The following is a 22,761-nucleotide window of genomic DNA, read 5'->3' on the forward strand; positions in this document are numbered from 1 at the left end:
AGGATCTATTTCTAAAGTAAAATATATAGTTCTCTGTGTGCACATAGAATGACTCAAGCTAAGTAAAGACAAATTACAAACACAGCTATGAACTTACTTTATTGCATTATTTCAAATTTCATCAGTCAAATAGTTGTCTTCTTTAGTGAGAAATTTTCTTAGTGTGCTGTTCAAAATTTCGTGGCACACATAGGGAGATCTCGCGGCACACTGGTTGAGAATCAGTGCTATAATCAGAATCATAATGTCCAGCAAATACTGAGGATCAGATATGCAACAAATGCACACAAGGGTATAAATATTGGGTTGTTGCGCCCCAAAATTAATCTTGTTCCTGGTGTAAACAAAATCAGCGGCCTCTACACACCTGACCCCTAAGCGTGTATTTAGCATATTTTGATACGTGGAAATATGTCTGCCTATAGATCTCAAAAAGGTCATCAAAACACCAAAATAAATTTACCTGCCGGAGCTGTGAAATAAAACAGCAATAACAAGAAACGTCGGATCATATTTAAGATACAAAATATCACCAAATTTAATGACAGCAAGATGTGCGATCTGAAAACAATAATAGCAAAAATTAATAACAGCACAATATCAGTTGTTTTTATTTTTGCATAAAAATCAAACCGGTATTGAACCTTCAGTTAGCGATATCCCTCAGCTTTAATTTCAGCATCATTTTTATCACCTGAGCTTTGATTCAGTTGAATTAAACAAATGAAATGAAATGGGGTTTTGCGCCCCACTGTTATATTCCGACTGGGCAAATAAAGACGGACATACGCCATACTGATTGCTTTGAGGGAAATATTGTTCGGACAGCGGTGCTACGGCCTACTCTTATATCAAATTCCAACTGTCAAAGGATCTTTTACGTTCACGCCGATGTATACACAGGACCTCGGTTTTTCGCAACTTTTGAGCGACTAGACATCTGTCCTTGGCATGTCCTGCACCACTGGCGAGGGGTAACCACGCCTGAAAATCACGACGAACTTTCTCCGCCAACACCGGGAGCGAACCCGCGATCTCCAGGCTAGCGAGCCAGCGTCTTATTCACTTAGCCACGTAGCGTGGATTAAAAAAGAGGGCTATCAAAAGATTTGTGCGAAAATCATAGTTGGCGCTGAATGCTTTTGGTAGTATTCTCCATTGAAATCGGTATGTTAATAAATTTTCAATTTATCATATCCTAGTCAACAGGCCGACTGAACGGAAGTGGGCTATCTTTAAAGATCCAACTTCCTCAATTGACATGAACAAGAGTCTGCAGTGGAAGTGGAATGCTGATAAATTTTCATATGTTTGTAAATATTGAAAACCGGACCATTATTGGACTGATGTTCCTTTTAAACCTTCATTTTAAACAATATTGTATTTGGCAAGGCATTCAAAGCCCTCAAATGACGATCAAAGTCCTTAGACAACATAGCGATATTGATTGAAATTAGGTTTTGTGCCCCCACAGGATCCGTTTTCTCATGTAAAATCAATGGTCACCACCACGCCCTGGTGAAATCACGCCTAGTTCAGTTGTAACAATTCAACCACCTTTTTAGTTTCTGTATCCATAACAAGTTAGAATCTCACAACTTTGAAACAGTGGGTGGGGGGGGGGGGAGGGGGTAGAAGTTTAAACAGTCCAAGGAGGAGGAGGAGGTAGAAGTTTAAACAGGTCAAAGTTGAAGAGGAGGTAGAAGTTTAAACAGTCCGAGATGAAGGAGAGGTAGAAGTTTAAACAGTTCAAGGTGGTGGAGGAGGTAGAAGTTTAAACAGTTCAGGGTGGAGGTGGAAGGGGTAAAAATTTAAACAGTTCAAGGTGGAGGAGGAGGTAGAAGTTTAAACAGTTCAGGGGGGGGGGGGAGTTTAAACAGTTCAATGTGGAGGAGGAGGTTGAAGTTTAAACAGTCCAGAGTGGAGGGGGAGGTAGAAGTTTAAACAGTCCAAGGTGAGGAGGAGGAGGTAGAAGTTTAAACAGTCCAAGGTGGAGGTTGAAGAGGAGGAGGTAGAAGTTTAAACAGTCCAAGGTGGAGGTTGAAGAGGAGGAGGTAGAAGTTTAAACAGTCCAAGGTGGAGGTTGAAGAGGAGGAGGTAGAAGTTTAAACAGTCCAAGGTGAGGAGGAGGAGGTAGAAGTTTAAACAGTCCAAGGTGGAGGTTGAGGAGGAGGAGGTAGAAGTTTAAACAGTCCAAGGTGGAGGTTGAAGAGGAGGAGGTAGAAGTTTAAACAGTCCAAGGTGAGGAGGAGGAGGTAGAAGTTTAAACAGTCCAAGGTGGAGGTTGAGGAGGAGGAGGTAGAAGTTTAAACAGTCCAAGATGGAGGGGGCGCTAGAAGTTTAAAGGGTCTACGGTGGAAGACTGGGTAGGTGATTAAACAATCCAAGGCGGAGGGGAGGTAGAAGTTTAAACAACCCAAGTTTAGTTAGGTGAGTGGGGTAAAAGTAGGTGAGGGGAGGGGGTGGATACAAGCCGACCACATCACTGACATGACTGTGTTTACTATCATTTATTAAATATGGGTTATGTTTACAATTGATGTTACACTGAGAAACTGTGAATAAATTACATTATTGACAACTAAATGATTTACTAGAATAATGTTAATACTTACAATAAGATTCCAGATGTCTGTGTGTACAAGTTGAAGTCGATAAAACCAATAAATATTCAGTTATATCTAAAATATACGGAACTGTCTTTTCGTGGTTAAAATTATAATCGGATTAATTTGCATATTATACATCCGTGTGCAGCTCATCATCTTCGAACACCATGGTTTGGTAATTTACACAATATTGTCCGTTTTCATTATCCTGGTCGACCCAGAAAAGTAGGACGTTAAGCCCCCATTTTTTTTTCACACAATACTGTATAATACACCCCAAGCACTGTGGGTCCGAGAAGAAATGGTCCCACTTACAAAATCCAACAAACGAATCTGACAAACTTGGAGTTGTACTGGTGTCGACTAATGATTAGTTCGTACAAGCCGCGGCACTGCGTTATACCCTTATGTCGAGTAGGAATATTTGCATATTCCATTTTCCCCCTTTTACGCCAATATCTTATGTTATTCCACTGTTTTACGCATTGTTATAATTTACTTATATATTACTAATTCGGATCCTTTAGAACCTCTTTACTTATTCAATGCCAAGGTCATGTCGATGACGCATGTTTATATTCGATTAACCAGACACTTTGTATCTATGATTTGGGTTGCTTGATAATTATGCACTAGGAGATCGAGATTAAAGATGGCGTCTTAAAGATTGATGGTATTTTGGTTCTTCCTATATAACCCAGTTGTGGCCGCTCGCTACACCCCCAGGAAAAAGGGTAGCCGCAATTAACACTTATTTCAAATTCTAATTGTCAGGGGTTCTTTTACGTGTAAGCCAACGTGTACACGGGACCTCGGTTTTTCGTCCTATACAAACGATTAAACGCTGTTGTTCCTTGCCAGGCAATCCTAGTCGTTTGGATGAGACGAAAACCGAGGTCCTGTGTATATATTGGTGTGCACGTAAAGACACCCTTGACAGTTGGAATTCTAAACGTTCGTGAAATATATATTTTCGCTCAAAGCACAATGCGTGAGGTGTGCCCGCCATTACTGGTTGGTGCAGAAAAGTAGGACGTTAAACCTCAGTTCATTTGTGGCTAATATTAAGAACTATTTTATGCATAAGTAGTTCTGATATCGGTTAAGTGTCAAACCTGATCTGGATATGAAATATTTGCAGTGTAATTGGGTCGGTTAACAACGCGTGATCAGAGTGGGTTTTTTCTTTACTTCACCAGCTCTCTGAGGGGTTGGATGGCCGAATGGCTAGCACGTGCGTGCTGTATCATAAGGTCTGTCATTGAGTCAACTGGCGTGGTTTCGAATCCCCGGTTGTACGTGACAAGGAGTAGGGTCGCCTGTCCAACCTCGTGGGTTTTCTCCGGGTCCTCCGGTTTCCTCCCACTGCTAAAGACCCCTACGCGCAAGCGAATTATTGAAATAAAGTCAAACCATATGTTAGTCCCGAAATGATCTAGTCTGTGTCAAGTGGACGTTAAATCCCATCTCCCCCCTCTCTATCTCTCTCTCTCTCTCTGTCACCAGCGATCCCTGCATTGGCCGAGAAAGTTCATCCAGATTTTCCGGCGTGGTTTCCCCTTGTCAGTGATGCAGGACGGAGGGACTGACAAGGACAGCTGTCTAGCCGTTCGGATGGGACGAAAAACCGAGGTCCCGTGTACATATTGGCGTGCACGTAAAAGATCCCTTGGCAGTTGGAATTCGATATAAGAGTAGTCCGTAGCGCCGCTTCCCTCGTACACACTGTATGGCGTATTAGCCCAGTTTAGGAGCAGAACAGTAGGACGTTAAACCCCATTTCATTTCATTTCATTTCTGAGTCACCAGCTCTCTCCTTGGGTACCGAAGATGAGCTAAATTGAAACCGGAATTAAGTCTGTACACACACACACTATCTATACCAACATGAACTATGGATTGTGACAGGAAACTCAACTCTACTAAACAACCATGATTCATCTATTTACAATTTATCTCATAATATAATCATAGCCAACCTCGTGGGATTCTTCTTCCCATTGCTCCAGATCCGTATGCAGAGGCGAATTATTGAAATAAAATTGAACAATATGTTTAGTCCCGAAATTATCCAGTTTGTGTCGACTGGACGTTACAACCCTATGGAGCCGAGCACCACAGGTGCGAGTTTTGTAGGGGCCATGTGCAGTAGCGGATCAAGATAGGGGGGGGGGGGGTCCAAATCTAGGGCGCCACCCCAGCCACAATCCCACCCTACAATGAATTTCAACAAAATACTGGCTATAACATTAAGCGTCCCGGTAGAACATAGATGGTATTGTATAATTATATAGTTGTTTGCCGATCGTTGTCTCGCTGGAAAGCAGTTATATTTAAGTTTATGTCATATATGATTGTGCCTATAACACTGAGCAACCTGAGAAAATTTTGAAAAATTGAGTTACTATCTTGGCATTTGAGGTCATTGCTGGGAGAAATTCTTGTGGACGAGAGGACCAGAAATCTGAGTCAATTAGACAAAATCTCGAGATCTGCCTCTGTCAATTCCGCCTGTTTTGCAAGAGTTGACAGAACTTTTGTATATTCTGACGCCCCACGACCCACACACCAGTGCCAGTGGTAGGCCTACTACTAACATAACTAGGCAGTTCAGAATAACCGTGAATACGATAGTGCTGAGACAGTGTAAGACAACAGAGGAGTGGAATAATGATGTCATAATGGAATCGAGCGCCGCAGGCGCGAAAAAATTTCAGATGTGTAACCGAGCTTTTAATTTTTGGGACTGTGCCTGACAATTTTAGTCAATGTCATGGCAAATAGATCCAAATCCTCGTTAACGAGAGGATAAGAAATGAGGCCTATCTGTCAATGTCGCCTGTTTTGTGAGAGTAGAACTAACAATTCTACAGCCTTTTGACCCACGACTCACTCACTAGTGGTACTACTAACTGGGCGATTCACTGTAACTGTGAATATTATAGTGATGAGATAGTATAAGACAGAGAAGGAGTTGAAGAATGATGGCATAATGGAATTGAGCGCCGATATGTAACTGAGCTTTTAATTTTTGAGGACTGGGCCTGAGGGCACTTTACCTCAATGGGGAGCTTACTTGGTCTCTGAAATGCCCTGGACTTTGGGGAGAGATTTTGCAGAATTCTGATGGTCAGAAAACACCCCATTAATTCATTTAGTCTGAGACCGACTGCGGTGAGCACTTTTTTTTAGACCGACTATTTTTTTGCCATGGGGTGAAAAACATTTTTTTCAAACATGATAAGTCGACAAGGTTATTTTATACTAATTTATACTATTTTATACACCCCCCCCCCCCCCACATTTACGCCCCTGGAATTAACGTTGCCAGAAGGGTGTGCTCCGAGAACATTTCCTTAAAATAGACCCTGTTAGAGCACTCTGCCACTCAAATTTGAAAAAAAAAAAATTCATAAGTATCATCTATACACGTCAGCAGGGGCGGATCCAGGAATTTTTGCAGGAGGGGGTTTGCCAGGTTCCTGTTAAGAAAATTTGCCAGTTGACAATGTATGATATGATATCGTCTCCAAATTCCTCAGGCAAACATACACACTGAGTTTTGTAAAGAGAGAAATCCAACACCCCGTTTGACGTCAATTTTTATTTTGAATTAATAGGATCACACAGTGATTCTATTTCATTGAGGCAAAGCATTAAAGATACATTATGTAAGATTTAGATAAAGAGCTAACCATTCCTGCTATAATATTTCAAAAATAGATAATGTAAAATGAATAAATTGAAAATCACATTCCAATTACTCTATTGCGAGCGAAGATATTAGCCTTTGAGGGTTTGACAAGACGTGTGCAATAATTGCAACCACCGTACTGGTTGTTCAAAGCTAAGTCTCGCTCCTCTATTTTTAAATTAAATTAAAATATGGCTGAACCTGAACCATTCTAATCTTTTAAATATCGGAGAAATCCGAAACCATTGACAGTTGATTATGGCCTGGATCAGTTAAATAATGTCTAATTAATAATTTAGAAAACATTTCAAGCCTAAAGAAAGACCTGCAATAGGCATATTTAGCTCTTGCATAATGTATGTTTAATTGTGATATCACATAATTATGTCTATATTATTATCTCGCTCTTTGAATGAATGCCCAACCCATCCCACCGTCTGATGATAAAGGATAAAGCACACGACCGTGGCACTTTTCTCATAAAAATGTTGTTTTATAATTCTTTTATGTAGCTGAGCAGGGAGGGTGGGGGAGAGTCCAGGGGAGGGTGGGGGCTCTCCCCCTCTGGATCAGCCCCTGTTCAGTCTTAACATACATATGTACTTGCAGTGTGTGTTAAACCGCGATGCCGTTTCTTTAAGCGTCGTTTAATTGATTGTGTTCGGGTTCCTTATAGTTACAAATACAGATATTGGCTTTCAATTAACTATTACTCTTCTGGACAGTTATGTGAATACAAATTTATTTGTAATTGTATGAGTTTGTGGATTCAGACTTATAATACATCTAGATGTGTTAAAACAAATAGTTTACACTACTTGAAACCATTAAAGGGGAAATTGATAATTAGGGTTGTGGTCTCTGTCATCCAGCCTTACAGACCTCCGCGCTATGGAGATTCACTTTCACTGACTGGATGACAGTGACTATCAGAGTAGTAATTATGAGAGTAATTAACAATTAGAAATGGTCGCGTGATTAATTGATCATTAATATGTTGAAAGAAAAGTGATCAGGTGATTTGAAGCGTGTCAGCTTGGTCTGTGTGAGATATAACGTCCGCTTCCATACAAGGTGTTATCTCTAATGTGAAGTCTAGCTGTCAGTCTTGATTAAACCTTGCCAGTCGACTGACTGATCTGTCATCATATTACTTCGCGTGAACAGTCACAGCCAAGTTGTCTGTCTCTTCTACCAATATTTCAAGTGGTATTTAAACCCGGTTGCGGAATTTTATGTCATCATTTGCTGTATTTACATCTAGTAATTGTAGTAATAGAAAGATTGTGCCGCTTTTTGTCAGCAAACAGTCGAGAAAAGCCACCATAATTACTGGATTTTATCATTTTACCGTAAATTAAAAAATGGACGGATTTTCTTCGATGTCACCTTTGTTATCCAAATGTGAAAAATTTGATTATTCTGATTCTGAAGGTAATTTTAAAACTTGGTGAAAATTGGTAACTTTTATGCTCATTTAAATTAAAAGTAGGGTTCACGTTTCAAGATCGTAAAATATTTGCCTTTAATAGTATTTGTTTTGAAATATTGAGTTTGGGCCTAATGCTTTCAACGAGGACAGATTGTCATCCTACACAACGTTTAAAACACCCAAAGAAATCGACAATTTTAATTTTGCCGCAAATCTTCTATCCACGGCGAAAGCGTCTAGTCTTTCAAATGGGACGAAAAAATGTGGCCCACCCATGTTCTTGGCTTTGTTTACGTAAAAGAAACTTTGGCAGATTTAAAAAAATGTGTCTTTAAACCCCATGTTATTTCATTTTTGTTGTGTTTATAGATTCTGTGACATCATCAGGTTATGACTCGGCAGTTTTAAGTGTTGGAAATTGGAGTGATTCCGAAATCGAGTCCGAAGATGAAGAAGCTTTTAACTCCGATGATATGGCGGATATGATGATTTTTGAAAACACCAAGCCTATAACTAATACAATGGAGTACATACTATCAATGCCATCATTATGTGATGTTGTTTTTATGGTGGGAGAGGATGAGTCCATAATACGAGGACTAAAAGCCGTACTTGCTTCAAGGAACAGGTGATTACTTTTTTTTACTACATAATATACCCCCACCCCCAGCCACAACCCCAAAATAAACATTTTACCATTGGTACACGAATCGTGTACCATAATGCGTGGCAACGCCATTTGTAATAAGGGACTCGAAGAACGAGGCTTGACATATTCCACAAGTTATGCCAAACCATGACGCCATATTCTTATCTGGAGAGCATGTGCATCGGTGTAGACTGGAATAACCAGACGTTAGAGAATGCCATTCGGTTGAGACTTCTGGTGTATTTCGTCGAACATAACTGATTTGAAATTAGAGAGTAAAACGGAAAAGAATTGAGTGTAAATCAGTTTGTTTACATTCATATTACATTTTTGTATACCTTGCGACCCTGGTCATATCTGTCAATTTCTAGGTCCCAAATATTAGCGATTTAGCTCCTTTAAGTTATATGGCCATTTGAGATTTACATTGATTTATCGATGTCGACTATTGGTATATGTGAACTGATCTGGCTTCTTGTTCCTTTGGATTTAATTGAATAATTGGATCACATTTTGTTTGCGTATTTGTTCACTTCTAAGCGTCTTATTAAAGGGAGATAAATAACAAAGATAACGGCATCCATTTAAGAAACTTTGTACCGACGGTTAATTTAAAGTGCATCCCAAACTTAGGCTGCCTGTCTACAGCTAGCTCCGCCTGAGAACATACTCTCGAAGTATGACGTAGAAGGATCGCTGCGTGCAGTATGCTTAAAGTGTTCTTCGTTGAATAGTTGTGTTGATATTTAATTGATCTTTTTCCTAGAATATTTTACGACATGTTGATGAAGAAGGACGAGATTGAATCGCAAGAGACCGCTGAATCGACGAAAAGATCCAAAACATCCCGATTTCTCAAATTTAAAAAGAAGTCCCGAAAATCCCACCAGGATATTGAGAAGAAACTAACTGTGGTGATAAAGGATTACGATTTTAATGTTTTCAGCAGATTGATATCGTTTTTACATCTTGGTCAAGTTTCTGTTACACCAGACACAGTTGTAGGTAAGTATTACAGAAGTGAAATTAAATAGGGTTTGACTGCGTCCATATGACATAATCTCGACTTCTCGCCACAAGAAATCGAGGGCGAGAAGTCGAGGGAGCGAGAGTGCGAGATTATGAAATTACCGCAATAGGCTTCCATAGTTTAACGCCCTACTTATCCGCACCAATTGGGCTAATGAAGACGTGCGTAAGTCATACAGTGCGATATGATGGAAATCGTGCCTGGACAGCGGCGCTAAGGACTAGACTACTCTTATATCGAATTCCAACTGCTGTTTACATGTTTTTTGTCCGACCCAACCGACAAGACACTGTTTCCTGTTAGGCCCTCCGTCCTGCGCCACTAGCAAGGAGCACTCGGCAAACCTCGACAGATTCTATTCATCTAATCTCGGCTGTATGACGAATTCCGCCATATTGGAACTATTTTAAAGGTCCCGGATGAAAAATGGCTGCGCCCATGGAGATTTCTGTGTAGAGTGTATTATATCAACAAACGTCAAGTTTGGCATTGGGTTTGGGGAATTACCAGGGAATTATATCAAACCAGCAGCCTTGAGACAATATCTCTGCTCGTTTAGTTATATACACTCGACAAAAGACGCCTTTTTGGGACTTTTTTGTAAAAGCGGCACGTTTTCCTGTTAAAGTAAACCGGTAGCCGCATCGCAAATGTATGGGCGTAGGTACATATCAATTACTATCATACAGCCGAGGTTAGATGTAGGGTACCGGAATCTGCCGAGGTTTGCCGAGTGTAGCAAGGAGAGGCTTCGCCGGAAAGAACAGATGAACTTTCTATTCCAAAACCGGAAGCAAATTCGAGACCTTCTGGTCAGCGAGTCTGCGACTTATTCACTGAGCCACCGCGGTTCCCTGCATTTAGTATTTACAAAGATATGATGTCAACAATTATCATCTACTACAGACGAATGTCAACACACTAGTTATTTTATTAATTATTTTATTATACTTTTTTTTGTAGGTTTGATGTGTGCTGCAGATGAATTTAATATACCAGAACTTCAGAAGGCATGTTGGGATTTCTGTTTTCGTTGTCTGGATAACGGTAATATAGCCACCATCGTCCAGTCGTCACAATTTTACAGAGGAAGACTGGCCGCTGACGATCTCATGTTTAAGGTAAGACTTTGGAAATGTCGGTTTATTGTGGGAAATGAAATGAAAGGGGGTTGGAATAAATAAAAACAAAACATGTCAAAACATGCTATACGTCAACTTCCGATTGATAAACGATATATAGTTTAGCGACCTTTTTTTCTGCACCAATCAGAATTTTTGTGAAGGTGGACATACGCCATGAAGTGTGCTATAGGGAAAATGTTGCCTGACAACGACGTGTACCCCTACCTACTCTTCGTTCGCCGAATTCCAACTGTCGGGGGTTATTTTACGTGCACGCCTATGTGTACACGGGACGTCAGTTTACGCCCAATCCGAACAACCAGACACTGCACTTACCAGACTCTCCGTACATCACTGCTGACACGTGGAAGCCGCACAGGATTATCATGAGAGTTCCTCAGCCAGCATTAGGAGCAAACCCGAGACCTCCTGGTCTTACTTCCTGAGTCACCGTGACTCACTCTATCAGATTGGCCAGTAGACAACAGGGGTACATATATACATGTATATATATATATATAGTTAGACAGAATTCTTATGCATTGCATACGTAAATTTAGAATTATTTATGTTATACTTTCAGTTAGTTGGTATGATGGGAGGACCAAAGACTACAAGTGTGTGAAGTGAAGCATTGAAGATTTAGGATAAAGCTTACACCGTGGATGAACGTAAGACCACGTGGAAATCCGTCACAATGATTCTATATTTTTGAAACAGACTGTTTTACATAAAAGGATATGGTGGGTTTTCTGTCGTTACACAATAAGCAAGGAAAAGTATAATTGTGTGCGAAGCACGCGTCTTTTAAGGTATAGACTTAAAGGGAGGCAACTCTATCTCCTCTCGGACGCTGACGTGCTTTGAAAAGCGATGTTTAATGAAGAACCGAGACTGCATGAGTATGGAATACGGACAAAAATGTTTAATCTTCATTTACTTGTATAAACAATATTTTATTTACCCCCACGTTCCCTCACCCCCACCCCAGATGTTATCGTATGTAGATGATGTAAAATGGTGTGCATATATAGTGCTATTATTGTATGTAAATAATGTATTTAGACAAAGAGCATCATTTGTGCTTTTTGAGATCAATAATGTTATTATTTGTGTTATAAATTAAAGAATTTAAAATTATTCAGCCTTTCTGTATGTTGTTTTAATACACCCATCTGTTAATGTGGTTGGATATTGCCCTTGCCCACATATGTCAGTCCATATCGGTGAGCAAGGGGCTGGCTCATTAACCAGGCTGATCCGGGTTAGATCCCGCCGTTAGCAGAGACAGTTTCCCCTTATTAGCAGTGCAGGAAGTGATGCTTGGTCAACATACAGTGACTAGTCGTTCGGGTGGGACGAGCAGACCTGGTCGCGGGCACGTAATAAAGAGTTGTCAGAAACCCCTATGTCCGGGCAAAGTTTTCTCATAGCACACCGCATGGCGTATTGTCGCCTAATGCCTAGTATCTCAAAATGTCTGCCCCAACTGCCGATTCGCCATTTTGGACAATCACATGATCGACGTAATTTCAAGCAGAGTGGTGTACCCGTCTGGGTTGTGCAGAAAAGTAGGACGTTAAACCTCATTTGATTATACGAATTAGATTGTATTTGCGACCAGTTTCAATTTACGTTTTGTTCAGGGGTTGCCAAGCAGCTTAACGGGAAAGCCCGTCTAAAATGGGTTACACTGACCACTTACAATTATTGATTGGGGTTGAATTTGATAATATTCACAATGATTTCATTGGTGACGGTGATGATGCGTCGAATATACAGTCGCATTTTGTAAACTACTTTATTTCGATATGACAATGAAATACACAAAAACACTTAATATACATGCCGAAGAACAATTACTCGTGCACATTCATACCGTTTAACTATACATGGAAACTTAAAGAAACCTAAAACAATGTTAGGTTTTATCTGAAAGCGATCCATTGTGTCAATTATATTCTTACAACTTAAATAACATTAACAGAAAACAGTTTTTATTGGAAACAATCACAGGTTTATTATATAAGCACGGAGTTTTGACAAGTACCCCAATTGTGCTTAACACCAATCTTCAACCAGCGGCTGCCAGGCAGGATACGCCCACATTTTCGAGAGATGGATAGAGAGCAAGCTAAAAAAAAAAGTGATTTTTCCTTCAATCAAGGGCCATAATTCGGGAAATTACAATTCGATATGCGCAAATATCGCAAGGAACCAAGATCTTTGGGTTATAAACTTACATTTCAAGTTTCAACAAAATCGGATAAAAATTGTGACCTCCATAGGATCCACAACCTTGATATACCATATTATTACGCTATTTGAGAACGAAGGGCGGCCATTTTGTCTGTCAGTTTTCAGCCGATTTTCACGAAATTCGAACTCAGCCGTCCTTATGTTGTAACGGTGATATAATAATACGTTTTTTAAATCGGATAAAAAATTATGACCTCTATAGGGTCCACAAGCTAAAACGTGATTTTTCGTACAATCAGGGGCCATAATCCATCAAGTTACAGTCCGATACATGCTAATATCGAAAGGAACCGAGATCTTAGGGTGATAAACCTATATTTCAAGTTTCATTGAAATCGGATAAAAATTGTGACCTGTAGACTGTTCACAAACAATTGTGGGCGGACGGACGGACAGGGGCGACGACAAAATAGGACGTTAAATCCCATTTCATTTCATTTTATTCCTCTCTCACTAGGATAACAAAGATTTCCAACCTGACAATGTCAATGGACACCACACAGAAAACACCGTGTCTTAAATATTTTATTAAGGGAAGCGAGTCGCTGTCTTAAATCAACACTGATGTTGTTATCCAACATTTAAGACAAAATGAACATTTTAAAATTGGCACACAAATCGCGTGCCAGCATGCTTTCGAACGCCATTTATAATGAAGCGACTCGATGAACGAGGCGAAACATATCCCAAAGGAGCATACTGCCGATATAGACTGGAGTAACCAGCCGCCAAAGACTACCATTAAATTTGGACTCTTTGCATATTTCGCGGAACATAACTGATTAGAAATTACAGTAAAACAGAAGCATTGAATGTAAATCAGTTTATATACATGTACATGCACATTCATTTTACATTATTAAATGCCTTGCGACCCATTTGTGTCCATTTCTAGTTGCCAAAGAAAAGAGATTTAGCTCCTTTAAGACACGCTAAAATGAAAGATATTTATGTAAGAGCCAAATCTTCCTATTGTAGGTGTTTCTATTGACTTCAAATGTTATATAAACTATTATTTAGACTTTTATTAACGTGACAAGCAAACAATCAACTCTCAAGACCATGGGTGACCGAGAATTAAATGGATTTGATTGAACCCATGTGATATTTAAAAAATTAACGATGAAACGGGTAATCGAGACTGGGTCTCGGTTGTCAAGTACCGTTGCTACAAACAGTTATAAGTTCACCCATAATGAAGTAATTTGGCTGAGATTTTCGATATATTCATTTTCCATTATCTAGTTTTCACCTATTATAGCAAACACATCTTACACTTTACCTAAATCTTACATAATGACGTTTAACAGAGTTGACCTTTGTTCCATTCTTTTCTTGTGAGCAGAATATTGTTTAAAGTTTGTATTAAAAATATAATTCTGAAATTCGACGTATTTTGACTTCGACTGTGTCCTCGAGGCTGTCGCTAGCATATTTAGTTGTGCCGTACCCATGAACTGTTTGTTCTATGTTGTTCTGGGCTACTAGAGTGCATTACTGTCATCAGACAGACTGAACACCAAAAAAGCACATTACTAGATGGCGTCGAATATTCATCTCTTGGTAATTTTTTTCCTTTTAATTTCGGGGGATGAAACGAACTTTGTACGACTGGGGGGTGTAAGTTAAACCAGGATTGCCTTTAAGGGGAGGCAACTCGCCACTTGTTGGTGGACATATTTTAAAGTTCTGCACCAGGGTTGTGATAAACAAATAAAGTTCCATTTTGGCCAAATTTTTACCCAAACAAGCTCTTCTACCTGAAATTAGAATTTAAAAGTTTAAAATACGAAGAAGTGATTGTGGTTTGGTTTACGAATACAAATTTTAACAAAATAACAAAATACATGTACTACAAAGGCATGCTTCAAGTATTCATATAGCCTAATGCACACCGGCGATTTCTTAATCGGCCCTGTGCGCGTCATTGCGACGGAAACCAACATGTGGCATCGAAAAACAGTTCCGGATAAATCATTAGGCAAATAAGGCACTTGCCTTAGGGTCAGCCAAAAATAAGATGTAATTTAATCTAGCTACCGTAATCTTATAGTAATTACAGTGCTGTCAAAAATATTGGTTCTGAATCTTCTTTTTGATTAAATTTTTCGTTTCCTGGGTGAACCCACAAAATGCCGTAGGGCCAGTAGTGCCTTAATCCGGAAACAATCTCTTGTGAGGCAATTCTTTTGGTTGACCAATCAGCGCATGCTAAAATACCATATGTGGTCTGACAAAAAAGCGCGCCCCCCTTTTTTTGTAAAATATTTATTCAAATTAAAAGTCTTATAACAAAGTTAAATGAGTAGTATAGTATTACTAAACAAATTTAACATTTGATGTACATTATTTCCATTCATTGAAAATGTTGACGACAATTCCTGAACTGTCGCCAACAAACTGCTAGTACTCTTTCACACGTCGCCTTGATTTTGACAGCAATTTGCCTAACAATTGATAATTAATGCTTCATCAATGACAAAACCAATCGCCCATGTGGATTAGGTTTAAGTACTCCCTACTTCCCATCCAGCATCAGTCAAGTGCATATGCCCCGAAATGGGGGAACCCCTTTGGATAGTTAATGTTCGGTATTAAAACACCTTGTTATGAATGAAAGTTAACATAATTGCGCCAACATGTTCAACCCTTTCTCATAAACAAATTGAAGTGTATGTAGCCTTGGGACAATTCTTTTGTTTGACCAAACAGCGCAAGTTTAAATATCACGTGGTCCTTCAAAACTAAATACAGTTAGCCTAAATTGTATAGTGGTTCTGAATGCTTCGGGAACTGTTAATTTATCATTGTTGCGCATGATCATACATTGGAAATTGGTACTGCTTGGATACAAATGCTGCATTAGACAGTTTCAATACAGAAAGCATGGAATTGCTTCGGAACTGTTAATGTGTCATTGTTGGGCATTATTATAAATCTGACATATAGGTACTCCTGTGTAGTTAATTTACATAGCTTGTATTTTCTTACCTATAAAGAAAGGAATAAATTCGTCTGGTTTGTTTACTTTTCCATCGGAATCAAGGAATCGTTCTGGTCGGAATTCTTCTGGATCCTTCCAGATCTCCGGATCTTTGAGCACGGAATGGAGATTGGGTATAACAATTGTCCCTTTTGGTATAAAATAATCTTTGAAACCAGTAGATTCTGACGTGGCATGAGGAACTGAAAATGGAGCAATATCCGCCATTCTCTGTATTTCTAAAATGACGCATCTGGTGTAGATTAATTTTGGTTTTACCGCCATATCTGGAGATCGATCTTGACCTAAGTGGTTAGTCATTTCCTTGCACATGAGTTCCTGTATGTGAGGATGTCGTACAAGAAAGATTAGAGCCCATCGTAAAGTTGTAGCCGTGGTTTCTGTTCCGCCCACAAATAAATCACCAATAACTTTCACTAACTGATCATCTGTAAAATAGTTTAATTAATGGTAAAATTAATCTTCATTTGGATTCACATAAACCTTGTGACACTGCATGTATAAATAATAAGCGGAGAGACTCCTGATTAGATCCATAACAACCACCGAACACTGCGAGGATTATGCTAACACCGCAGCACAAGAATTTAAGTGCTCATTTTAGTGAATTGACACTATTATCTTGAGCATTGTTATGGAAATTTCCTTCTTGCCATGTCTTTCGGGTATCTGGCGATCGAGCTGCGGCGTCAGTTTGCCTAAATAAGGAGTTAGAGTAATTAACGGAAAAAAATAAAGAGGTTTTATCATTTCATTAAGCTGTACAATATATACAGATTCGATGATAATATTTGTCATCTGCAAAATCCCAACCAAGCCTCTGCAAAGTTATCATGGACAGGATCATCACAAATAGCTGGAATGCAATATGTTTGTATTGCTCCGACTACTGTAAATAACGTGTATATACATATAAGTATTAAAAAGATTGGGTAACAAAAGTGCCCTGCAGGTTCAATATCAGATTGTAGTATTTTCTAACAAATGGATACCCGAAATATATTATAACAGTAGGAGATTGTTCAAGATCAATAGAATTGTGGCTAAAGAAATAACAGTGCCCGCCGAGACCTAGATGCGGATGTAAGCTAGAGCTGTTTGAAATCTGATGTCTGTAATAAAACTATGTGCGAGGTAGTCGCCTATGGGTTTTTGTTCTTGATAGCCTCCGCCGTGTTTTATGTGGAAGTACAAATACCTAATATAGTTATGTGTGTAGAGTCATAAAAAAAATCATATAAATGAAATAGGGTTTATCGTCCTAATTATCAGCACCAACCGGGATAATGAAGACGGGTATATACCGTGCAGTGTGCTATGAAGGACAGCTTTACCGGAAGTCCATCTGTCATGGGTTGATTTACGTGTACTCTTCGGTGTATTGTCCCATCCGAACGACTAGACAGTGTTCCTTACATGACCCCCCGTTAACTCCACTCGACACAAACTAGGTCATTTCGGGACTAACACATGGTTCAATTTTATTTCAATAATTCGCTTGAGCGTAGGGGTCTTTATGAGGAAACCAGAGGACCCGGAGAAAACCCACTAGGTTGGACAGGAGACCCTACTCCGTGTCACATACAACCGGGGAATCGAAACCACGCCAGCTGACTCAATGACAGACCTTATGATACAGCCACCCAACACCCCTGTAACGGGGATAGAACAAAGTGTTTCAACTTACAGTTAAACGTTGTCTGTGTATCTGAACGCCGTCTGTGGTCTAATTCCAGCAAATAAGCGTCTATAAAATCCCTCACTTTATTAGGATTAAAACTTTGTCTATGAAGCTCCACCGTATCCCTAATAAACCCTTGAACAAATTCTACATTCTCCAATACACGATCAAACTTAAACAAATCTCCAGGCAGATACTGAAGAATCGGGAAAAAGTTTAGCAGGGATGTACCACCCACCATTTTGAGATTCTCGTCAAATATGTCTAAAAATTTGGTGAAAAGTGGATCGTTATATTCAAATCGATCACCAAAAACGATTGAGCAAATTATGTTAGACACAGCCGTCTGGATAATCTTCTGTGGATTCACGTCTTCACCATTTTTTTCATCCAGCATTTTCAGGAAACAAAACACTTCTTCCTGTATCTTCGCTTCGAAGGACGTTTTGCCAAACCCCAATTGTCTGAGAGCGGAAACAGCAAACTTTCTTTGTTCCCACCAGACATCACCGGAAGTATTCACAATTCCTGAAATATAGAACAGAGTTATAAATAAACGATGTTTTTGTCGGTTTGATAACTATATAAATACACATTAATTTTTTTTTAATGAAATGGGGTTTAACGTCCTATTGTTTTGCGCTGACCGGGTAATGAAGACGGGCATACGCCATACAGTGTGCCAAGGGATCTTTTATGTGCACAGCAATGTATACACGGGACACTATGTCCTACACCTATACATGTATATCAAATTTCAACTGCCAAGGGATCTTTTATGTGCACAGCAATGTATACACGGGACCTCGGTTTTTTGTTCACCTCGAGCGACTAGACAGTGCTCCTTGTCAGGCCCCCCGTCCTGTAACACTGACAAGGGCAAAAGCACACCGCAAAATCCCAATGAGCTTCCTCGTCCAATGCAGAGATCGAACTGGCCCTTTAGCAGCCTTTGTGTCTACTCCACGTCGAATTCCAACACTGTAAAGGGTTATTTTAGGCGTGGAACTCCACTGGACCCCATGCCACCCGATTCACATAATTTACCAAGGGAAACCAGGTCTGATAATCCGGAGGAATTTTCTCGGTTAACACCGGGACATCCTATTAGTGAGCCAACGTTTTATGTAAAGGGGCATTAGGTAAGATTAGATAAAGCACTGACAGTTCTGGCCATACAGTTAAAAATACATAAGGAAAACAGAATATGGTGAAAGTTTCAGTCAAATTTCTTCACTCTGAATCGATATATTAATGATTGAATTTTAGGTTAACCTCGATCACCATTATTACCATTTGTACGATAATAAACAGTCTCGATTATCTATTTTTACGTTAAATCATCCATCACAAACCGTATTCACATCCACGAAATATCGCAGGCTACCGGTGGCATCGAGGGTTGATTATGGTCTAATTAATAATTTAGATAACATTTAAGGCCTAAAGAAAGACCTACAATAGGCAGATTTAGCTCTTGCATAATGTATGTTTAATGAGCCACCATGGCTCACAGTTATCTACATGAAACAGTTAACACGAGGTAGAACAATTCCTATTTATGTTTAAATCACATATGTCTCTGATTGTTGTCGTCTTTTACTAGTTAATCTATATGGGCCCTTAAGTGAATGGTGCCTGCTCAGTAATTGGTGATGATCGAGAAAGTACCTTGGTTTCCCCTGGATAGTGGTACAGGATGGTGGACGACAACCAATGTACTCATTGGCGTGTACGTAATAGCACCCGACTAGATTTTATTACATACTTCGAGAAGGTATTTGTTGAGTAATAAAACCTTCTAGTAGTTTATCGAGGGCTGGCCGTCCTTACCGGAAACGCCACCGTTCGGGGACAAAATTCCCCTAAAGAACACTGCATGTCGTATGCACATTGTACATCTTAATTAACCCGGTTTGTGAAGGCAAGAGTAAGTCGATTAACCCCAAAGTCCATTCAAAGAAACCACTTGATATATTATTCTTATAGCTTCATAGATCAAACGATTCTCATGACGTCATTTTGTCATCTATCATCACGTGCCATTTCAAGTACTTCCGTTCAAGTACTACCGGTTTAATTTCCGTTCCTTTTCGGTGTCATTCATTCACAGATGAGTCAGTTAATTTTTTTTTAAAGAATCACACTTCATCTCAGAGAAATACCGGAAGAAAAGTTTCCTGTACAAATTGGGGATTAGATCTATTTCATGGGGCCAACTTCGAGTTTGTCAAAGTTCAAGAGATGTTAAGTTCAGGGCTATAGCGCTAATCCCAACCCTCAATTTTTGTCAAGGTCGTTGAGATGTAAATAAGACTAGGGAACGTGATTGTTGGCAAGATTGTAGGTTAGGGTTAGGGTAAGCATTAGGGCTAGGTCCAGGGTAGGGATTAGGGTTGGGATTAGCGCTAGCCCTGTTTACATCTCGTGACCTATGACGAAAAATTGAGCTGGCCTTATCATTTGGCACCAACTCTTCTGGATCCTGGTAAAGGCAAGTAAAACGAAATTTTGAACAATAAAAAACGAAATGAAATAAGATCTGTGATTTAATCAGATGGCCATTCCTTAAGACTACCAGTATGTTGGTAGTCGATGATAAGTAGGTGGGATTCCAATTGCCAAGGGTTCATTTACTTGTACCCCATCGTGTACAATTAATCCAACAAGCAGCCTCCTTATATTTGCATCGGTCTACGTTCTACTGCGCGTAGACGTATTAAACAATGGTAGGAAACCGGAGGATCGGGGGAAAACTCACGAGGTTGGACAGGCGTCCATACCCCTTGACAGTTACAAGATAACATTGGATTACAAAAAAAGCCACCTTTATGGTCATTTCTAAGGAAAGCAATCCCTGGCTTGTTACGTAATAGCACGACGTTCCGACAAGTAATTTCTTATCACTTTCAATCACAAAATAAATACCACCCATACTCAAATCTGACCTTTAATCAAGGAGATCGAGTAATACTTCCGGAAACTTGATTCAGTCGAAGGCAGACATGAATCAAATGATATTGTGATGAACAATGACTGATAAAAAAACAAAAGAAACGAGCCAATCCTTTCGATACGCAATCCCTGACAATTTGTCCGATTTCCTTTTAATACCATTCAGATATAATTAACGTAGTTCATTATGTAGGTCACAGTTTGACTCCCCAATATTAAATACATCCGTGTAGAGACATTATTTCTGACGAGCTCCTCGTGTGAGCGAAAAATGATATTAAACCAGTGTTGAAATCAGTTTGTGTCGTTATACCTTCTATCGTTTCATCATTTAACGTAAAACAAAGTAGTACACTGATATCATAATGACACTTTCTGCGGTTTCACGTATAGTCTTATGGCGATAACATTTTGACTGGGCAGCGGCGTTTCGGACTACTTTCATTTCAATTCCGGCTGCTGTAAACCAGAAATGTATTAATGACTTTTGCACACACATTTAAATAAAACATGGGTCCATTTTCCTATATACCTTCACAAATATCCCCGCAACCGCCCGAAAATGTTCCAGGTAAGTTAAGGTTCAATGTTCTTTACCTTACAACTATTCCTGACAACCGGCCTGAAATTTTTGACCGATTCCCTAATGACATTAGTTATTATGCAGGTTAATAAATTTGACTAAAATCATAGTTTTCCAAACCCCCACTTAGTGACGTACTGACGGTGGTGGGATGAGGGCTGGCGAAAATTCGGGCAACATGCACTCAGCAAACCTCGCCAGATTCCGTTACTCTACATTATAGCCTCGGCTGTATGTACCTACGCCTATAAAATTGCGATGCGGCACCGGTTTACTTTTTAGAAGAACTTGCAGCTTTTAAAAAGAAGTTATCAAAATTGCGTCGTTCGAAGCGTGTGTAGAATTGTTAGTGCAAAGTTGACCTTGTTTGAAGGAAATCGGATAAACTTAAAAGAAAAACAGCTTCAGACTTTGAAATATTTATATGATAAAACATTCTTCAAAGGCGTCGTCATGGGCAACGCCGTTGGTAATCCGGGAACTTGAAAGTAGTTCCAATGGCGGACTTCGTCATACAGCTGAGGCTAGATGTAGGGTACTGAAATCTGCTGAGGTTTGCCGAGTGGGGCAAGATGGTCACAGAACTTCGGATAATTCTTTTGGATTAGTGAGTCAAATATCCTAATCCATGTCACTAATATTATTTTCAATTTTACGAAAATCTATGAAAATTATTTTTTAGTATATTTGGTAATATTCGGGCAAAAAAAGGAGAACTTTAAGTACTCGAAACCGTGCCAATGAGCAACCCGCCCCTCACCTCTACAAAATAAAGATCGCATGACTATGCGGCCACAAAACTCCACCCCGCGGTATCTACGATTATATTTAACATCCCCTACCCCGCCCTGGTAATCTGTTGCATCAAAAGGATGCTGCGTACGTGATTTATTGTTAACGGATGCTGATATTCCCAGATAAATTAAACATTACCAAGAACTCCTGGAGTGATGCCATGCCGTGTCAATCTCCGGGTTCAAAACACCCAAAAAACCTAAACAATATTATCGTAATCTGAAACATTAATGTATTTTAATTTTTATGACAGATTGTTTTGCACTGAAAAATACACACACATTATTTTATATCATTAATTATGGTTAAAGGAGCTAAATCGCTAATATTTGGGACCTAGAAATTGACAAAAATGGGTCGCAACGCATATAATAATGTCATATGAATGTATATAAACTGATTTACATTCAATCGTTTCTGTTTTTACTGTAATTTCTAATCAGTTATGATCGGCGAAATACGCCAGAAGTCTCATGTGAATGGCAATCTTTAGCGTCTGTTTTTTCCAGTCTACACCGAGGGTATTTATTGCGCATGCTCCCCAGATAAGAATATAGCGTCACCATTTGGCATGACTTGTGGAATATGTCTAGCCATGTTCTTTGAGTCCCCTGTTAAAAATGGCGCTGAAACGCATTATGGTACACGATTCGTGTACCAATGGTAAAATGTTTATTTTGTCTTGAATATTTTGTGTTGATTTGAATTGACAAATCATTCGTGTTTTCAATGTCGAATATATTTGACGATATTGAGTCAGAGACTTAGCTACTTTAAATTGATGCATAACTAAATTGTAGAGTTATTAAAATGCTTAGGAGACTTTGTAATTTATGTTATTGTAACTATATCTTTGTGTACCTATTCTTATGTTTGTTTGTTTTATGTACATGGTATTATTCGTTTAAGTCTTTTTGATGCAATACAGTATAGTATACAATCTTTT

General features: G+C 39.3%; 2 protein-coding genes and 1 long non-coding RNA gene across 8 annotated transcripts in view; 1 reads left to right on the forward strand and 2 right to left on the reverse strand.

Moving 5' to 3' along the window:
• Positions 1-2,878, reverse strand: part of LOC126809781 (uncharacterized) — a 33,426-nt gene extending 30,548 nt beyond the window's left edge. The window contains exons 1-2 of one of the 3 annotated variants that reach the window (XR_008785988.1): positions 2,616-2,878; positions 464-561 (exon numbers count right to left, since the gene is read on the reverse strand). Coding sequence is in view for 1 of the 3 variants with exons in the window: in XM_050534551.2 (XP_050390508.2) it covers positions 464-512 (49 nt within the window). In the remaining 2 variants the exon portion in view is untranslated. Of the gene's footprint in view, positions 1-97; positions 218-463; positions 562-2,615 lie in introns of those variants that run through there. The other 2 variants (XM_050534551.2, XM_056098645.1) reach the window with 2 other exon arrangements.
• A 4,373-nt stretch (positions 2,879-7,251) lies between these two features.
• On the forward strand, positions 7,252-11,655 carry LOC126810314 (uncharacterized). The gene is made up of 5 exons (XR_007675173.2): positions 7,252-7,737; positions 8,105-8,363; positions 9,151-9,389; positions 10,378-10,535; positions 11,122-11,655. It is a non-coding gene; the product is annotated as an uncharacterized LOC126810314 (long non-coding RNA).
• Positions 11,656-13,605: 1,950 nt separating this feature from the next.
• The window catches only part of LOC126810313 (cytochrome P450 2U1), a 33,620-nt gene continuing 24,464 nt past the window's right edge, over positions 13,606-22,761 (reverse strand). For all 4 annotated transcript variants that reach the window (XM_050535307.2, XM_050535310.2, XM_050535309.2 and 1 more), the window contains 3 exons: positions 17,489-18,010; positions 15,789-16,229; positions 13,606-14,557 (listed from right to left, as the gene is read on the reverse strand). In XM_050535307.2, the coding sequence (XP_050391264.1) occupies positions 14,376-14,557; positions 15,789-16,229; positions 17,489-18,010 (1,145 nt within the window). In that variant the 3' untranslated portion in view covers positions 13,606-14,375. The remainder of the gene's footprint in view (positions 14,558-15,788; positions 16,230-17,488; positions 18,011-22,761) is intronic.

The sequence above is a fragment of the Patella vulgata genome, chromosome 2 (assembly GCF_932274485.2).
Source record: "Patella vulgata chromosome 2, xgPatVulg1.2, whole genome shotgun sequence".
Classification (NCBI taxonomy): domain Eukaryota; kingdom Metazoa; phylum Mollusca; class Gastropoda; family Patellidae; genus Patella; species Patella vulgata.